Source organism: Stegostoma tigrinum, chromosome 46 (assembly GCF_030684315.1).
Source record: "Stegostoma tigrinum isolate sSteTig4 chromosome 46, sSteTig4.hap1, whole genome shotgun sequence".
NCBI lineage: Eukaryota > Metazoa > Chordata > Chondrichthyes > Orectolobiformes > Stegostomatidae > Stegostoma > Stegostoma tigrinum.
This window is the reverse complement of record NC_081399.1, coordinates 10,727,349-10,733,386: the sequence shown is the minus strand read 5'-3', so window position 1 is coordinate 10,733,386 and position 6,038 is coordinate 10,727,349. Positions and strand designations below refer to the sequence as shown.

The following is a 6,038-nucleotide window of genomic DNA, read 5'->3' as shown; positions in this document are numbered from 1 at the left end:
ACCCCATCCACAGAGGTCACAGACACTCATTCAGCCAATTTGGCCCAATCCTTTTACTTTAAAATCCCCACAGCAGCTCCAAACGAGCATCTTCTAGCCCCCTTTTTGTGGACTGTGTGCGTTTTTCTTTCATCAAATTATTTTTTTATATACGGGGCTCCGAAGTCTCCAGGACGCATGCGCCAGGCCGCAGAAACTTGCCGGGCGGCTTTTCGATGTTCTCAGACATAAAATCCGACAGAACCTCCAAAGGAAGTTTAAATTCTTGTCACTGATAGTCTTCCTACGCGCCAAAGGCGAAAATAATGATCGTCGATGAGAGTTTTGCGGACCAGAAGGTGGGGAAGAACAAAAATGGCGACGTCTTCTTTCTCACGACGGAGCGGAGGGCAGGAGGACGCCAGCAGTTGTCGTCACGTCCGGCGGAAGGGGTGTGCTGAGGCCGGCCGGAGGATCAATGATGGCGTCCTTCATGGCAGCAGAGCCTGCCGGAGGATCAAAGATGGCCGCCACCCCATGGCTTTGAGGGGAAGGCGCGCTCGCGTCGTACGAGTGCAACCGATGGTAGAATCAAAGATGGCGACCGCCCATGCGGACACAGCGAATGCGGGCGTGGGTCGTGGACGTCATAACGCGGCGACGGCAGAGATCATCAAAGATGGCGCTACTGCTGAGGTCAGTGAGAACATGGTACAGAGTCCTTTATAGTTTTTAAAAAGGTTCATTGTTGTGTTATAGGGCTGTAGAGCACGGAAACAGACGCTTTGGTTCAACTAGTTTGTGCTGGAAGATGTTCCAAGTTAATCCAGCCCCATTTGCCAGCATTTAGCCCATGTCCCTGTAAACCCTTCCTATCCATGTCCCCATCCAGGTGCCTTTTAAATGCTGTAACTGTACCAGCCTCCACCACTTCCTCTGGCAGCTCGTTCCATACACGCACCACCCTCTGTGTGAAATAGTTACCCCTCAGGTCCCTTTTAAATCTTTCCCCTCTCACCTTAAACCTATGCCCCTCTAGTGTTGGACTCCCCTACCCCTGGGGTAAAGGACCTTGTCTATTCACCCTATCCATGCCCCTCATGGTTTTATAAACCTCTATAAGGTCGCCCCCTCAGCCTCCGACGCTCCGGGGAAAGTAGCCCCAGCCTCTCCCTGCAGCTCAAACCCTCCGACCCTGGCAACATCCTCGTAAATCTGTTCTGAACCCTTTCAAGTTTCACAACATCCTTCCTGTAGCAGGGAGACTGGGATTACACACAGTATTCCAGAAGTGGCCCTAACCAATGTCCTGTACAGCCGCAACATGACCCTCCCAGCTGCCTGTACTCAATGCACTGACCAATAAAGGCCCGTGTCCCGAACACCTCCCTCACCACCCTGTCTACCTGCAACTCCACTCTCAGGCAGCTATGAATTTGTGAAAGTCATTTGCATTGACCAATGACAGCAGAATTCAAGGAAGTTATACAGTCCATGCATAATAATGCCTGTAATACATTTTATTGGCCAAAGGATTTCATGAAGGCTTTGTATTTATTGTTGAAATAGTTTTGAGTTGTCAATTTGCGATTCTTTTATTTTCTAAGTATGTCAGTTTGTCATTGTGGGAGAGGAGGTTTCTATTCAAAGACAATTGGGTGAATGTCATAGATATTGCCTTGTTTAGTGGTGTTTTACTAAGGCTGTGTTATTAATAACTAGGTCTGTTATCTGTAAATAAAAAATGAAAGAACTATGGATGCTGTAAATCAGGAACACAAACAGAAATTGATGGAAAATCTCTGCAGTCCTGGCAGCACCTGTGAAGAAGAAAATCAGCATTAACATTTTGGGTCTGGTGACCCTTCCTCAGAACTCAGTTCTGGACTGGAAACATTAACTCTGATTTTTTTTCTTCTCAGATACTGCCAGACCGACTGAGGTTTTCCAACACCTTCTGTTTTAGTTCCAGTTATTTGTAAAGCCTGGTCAAAAACTATTGAGCAATTTGGAAGATCGTTGAATATTTTAAGTTCACTGTGTTGCAACTCAACTGACAGTTTGGTTTGGCTTGCTTCACTATAATGTGAGAAGTGAGAGATTGCTGCGCTGTCAGAGGGTCAGTACGGAGGGAGGGCCGTACTGTTGGAGGGTCAGTACTGAGGGAGCGCCGCGCTGTCAGTGGGTCAGTGCTGAGGGAGTGGGCACTGTAGGAGGGTCAGTGCTGAGGGAGCACCGCACTGTCAGAGGGTGAGTACTGGGGGAGAGACGCACTGTCAGAGGGTCAGTACTGGGGGAGAGACGCAGTGTCGGTGGGTCAGTGCTGAGGGAGCGCCGCGCTGTCGGTGGGTCAGTGCTGAGGGAGCGCCGTGGTGTCGGTGGGTCAGTGCTGAGGGAGAGCCGCGCTGTCGGAGGGTCAGTGCTGAGGGAGCGGGCACTGTCGGAGGGTCAGTGCTGAGGGAGCGGGCACTGTCGGAGGGTCAGTGCTGAGGGAGCGGGCCGTGTCGGAGGGTCAGTGCTGAGGGAGCGGGCCGTGTCGGAGGGTCAGTGCTGAGGGAGCACCGCACTGTCAGAGGGTGAGTACTGGGGGAGAGACGCACTGTCAGAGGGTCAGTACTGGGGGAGAGACGCAGTGTCGGTGGGTCAGTGCTGAGGGAGCGCCGCACTGTCGGTGGGTCAGTGCTGAGGGAGCGCCGTGGTGTCGGTGGGTCAGTGCTGAGGGAGAGCCGCGCTGTCGGAGGGTCAGTGCTGAGGGAGCGGGCACTGTCGGAGGGTCAGTGCTGAGGGAGCGGGCCGTGTCGGAGGGTCAGTGCTGAGGGAGCGGGCCGTGTCGGAGGGTCGGTGCTGAGGGAGCGCCGCACTGTAGTGGGTGTTGAAATGTGTTTCCTTTCTGTCTGTCACACAGGGGTCTTGGGCGTCAGTGTTTACGGCCTTCACTCGCTCCTGTGTTCAGCAAACGCTGGTGAGTATCAATGGGTGTGAGAGACCACAGAATTGGGGGAGTCAGAAGCTGTGGGGTCACAAGTGTGGGGAGAGGGGGCGCAGGATCACACTGTTGGGGGATGGGGTGGAGAAAAGAGGGGTCCCACAGTTTGATGGGGAGGGTTTGAAGAACTCTTGACTTTGAGGGAGAAGGAGTGCGGTTTCGCACAGTGTGGGCGTTTGTGGGGTTTCATAGTTTGTGGGGTGGAAGAGTTGAGCAGTTGGACATTTTGGGGTGAGGGGCGTCATGATTTGGAAGAGGGCGCATGGGGTCCCACAGTTCTGAGTGGGAGGAGGGGGTGGGGTGGATGAGGGGTCCCATGGTGCTGAGTGGGAGTGGGGTATAAGGGATTCCACGGTTCTGAGTGGGAGATGGGGAGGGAAGAAGGGTCCCATGGTTCTGAGTGGGAAGAGGGTGGGGGGATGAGGGGTCCCACGGTTCTGAGTGGGAGGAGGGGTCCCACGGTTCTGAGTGGGAGGAGGGGTCCCACAGTTTTGGTGTTAAGAGGGTTCTCCAGTCTGTTACTGATCAGTTTAATTTTGCTGTGGACAGGGCGTTACCCATGGCAACCAGCGCGAAGCAGGAGATGGCTCGATTCTGGGAAAAGAACGAACGACTGAATCGACCTGTATCACCCCATCTCTCCATCTACGGGTAACACTGAGAGACCCCTAACCCCCATCTCTCCATCCACGGGTAACACTGAGAGACCCCTAACCCCCATCTCTCCATCCACGGGTAACGCTGAGAGACCCCTAACCCCCATCTCCCCATCTACGGGTAACGCTGAGAGACCCCTAACCCCCATCTCCCCATCTACGGGTAACGCTGAGAGACCCCAACCCCCATCTCTCCATCTGCGGGAAATACTGAGACACCCGTAGCCCCCATCTCCCCATCTACGGGAAATACTGAGAGACCCCTAACCCCCATCTCTCCATCTGCGGGAAATACTGAGACCCCTAACCCCCATCTCTCCGTCTGCGGGAAATACTGAGACCCCTAACCCCCATCTCTCCGTCTGCGGGAAATACTGAGAGACCCCTAACCCCCATCTCTCCATCTGCGGGAAATACTGAGAGACCCCTAACCCCCATCTCTCCATCTGCGGGAAATACTGAGAGACCCCTAACCCCCATCTCTCCATCTGCGGGAAATACTGAGAGACCCCTAACCCCCATCTCTCCATCTGCGGGAAATACTGAGAGACCCCTAACCCCCATCTCTCCATCTGCGGGAAATACTGAGAGACCCCTAACCCCCATCTCTCCATCTGCGGGAAATACTGAGAGACCCCTAGCCCCCATCTCCCTATCTACGGAAATACTGAGAGACCCCTAACCCAAATCCTGAACCCAACCCAAATGCTAACTTGAACCGTACACCCAATACTCGCCCTAACTCTAGTCCAGGCCTGACTCTGAACCAGAACCATAAGGCCAGTAACAGTGTAGGGGTAGAATTACACCGTTGGGCCTGTCGATTCTGTTCCACCATTCAGTCAGGGCCAAGAGGGAGGGAGGGAGAGAGAGAGAGAGAGAGACATGCACAGGCAGAGAGTAAAACTATTGCACCGTGAGGTACATGAGCAGAATTAGGCCATTCGGCCCGTCAGGTTTGCTCCATCGTTTGATCATGGCTGATATGTTTCTCAACCCCGATCTCCCGCATTCTCCCATAAACTTAGATCCCCTTTCTAATCAAGAATCTGCCTGTCTCTGTGTTAAAGATGTTCAATGACGTGGCCTCCACAGCCCTCTGCAGTAATGATTTGCACAGATTCACCAAGATATTCCTCCTTGTCTCAGTTCGGAAAGGGTCACCGCACTTCACTCCGAGGCCGTGCCGAGTCTCTCCTGGTGGAAACACGTTCTCCACTCTCACTCTATCCAGGCCCCTCAGTATTCTGTAAGTTTCGTTCACCATCCCCACCTCCCCCCCCCCCCCCCTCCATACTCCTAAACACCAGCAAATTCCCCAATCACTCCTCACATGACAAGCCTTCATCCCAACCTCCTCTGGGTCCCCCCTTGACACCAGCACACCCTTCCTGAGTTACAGGGACCCAAAACTGCTCGCAGTATTCCACATGCCGCCTGGCCAGAGCCTGATAGAGCCTCACCCTGCTGTTGTATCCTCGCTCTCTCGAAAGGAATACCCCACATTGCATTTGCCTTCCGAGCTGCCGACTGAGCCGACACGTTAACCCGAAGAGAATCCTGAAGCCGGACTCCCGAGCCCCTTTCAGCTTCAGATTTCCAAACCTTTCCCTGTTTAGGAAATAGTCTACTTTCTGACCAAAGCGCATAACCCCTCACTTTCCCCGGTTGTATGTCCTTCTGCCATGCTTTAGGCCCAGTCCCCCCCGACACGCTTCCTGTCCCTCCGACTGTCTTTGTGTCATCTACAAACCTGTGTTGTTTGGTTCTTTAGGTGGTCGATGCCAATGGCGATGTCGGTGATGCACCGTGGCACAGGCGCAGCTCTGAGTGCAGGTGGGAACCGGCTCGGGGCCGTGTAAATGCCCTCCCCCCGCCCCCCGGGGCCGTGTAAATGCCCTCCCCCCGCCCCCCGGGGCCGTGTAAATGCCCTCCCCCCGCCCCCCGGGGCCGTGTAAATGCCCTCCCCCCGCCCCCCGGGGCCGTGTAAATGCCCTCCCCCCGCCCCCCGGGGCCGTGTAAATGCCCTCCCCCCGCCCCCCGGGGCCGTGTAAATGCCCTCCCCCCGCCCCCGGGGCCGTGTAAATGCCCTCCCCCCCGCCCCCCGGGGCCGTGTAAATGCCCTCCCCCGCCCCCCGGGGCCGTGTAAATGCCCTCCCCCCGCCCCCCGGGGCCGTGTAAATGCCCTCCCCCCGCCCCCCGGGGCCGTGTAAATGCCCTCCCCCCGCCCCCCGGGGCCGTGTAAATGCCCTCCCCCCGCCCCCCGGGGCCGTGTAAATGCCCTCCCCCCGCCCCCCGGGGCCGTGTAAATGCCCTCCCCCCCGCCCCCCCGGGGCCGTGTAAATGCCCTCCCCCCGGGGCCGTGTAAATGCCCTCCCCCCCGGGGCCGTGTAAATGCCCTCCCCCCCCCGGGGGCC

At 55.8% G+C, this 6,038-nt stretch overlaps 1 protein-coding gene across 1 annotated transcript; it reads left to right on the top strand.

The window, feature by feature from the left end:
• Nucleotides 1-339: 339 nt before the first annotated feature.
• On the top strand, nucleotides 340-5,515 carry LOC125450544 (uncharacterized). Its single transcript, XM_059642913.1, has 4 exons — nucleotides 340-690; nucleotides 2,885-2,941; nucleotides 3,515-3,616; nucleotides 5,396-5,515. The coding sequence occupies exons 1-4, from the start codon at nucleotides 355-357 to the stop codon at nucleotides 5,513-5,515; spliced, it is 615 nt and encodes a 204-aa protein (XP_059498896.1). The 5' UTR covers nucleotides 340-354.
• Nucleotides 5,516-6,038: the final 523 nt, after the last annotated feature.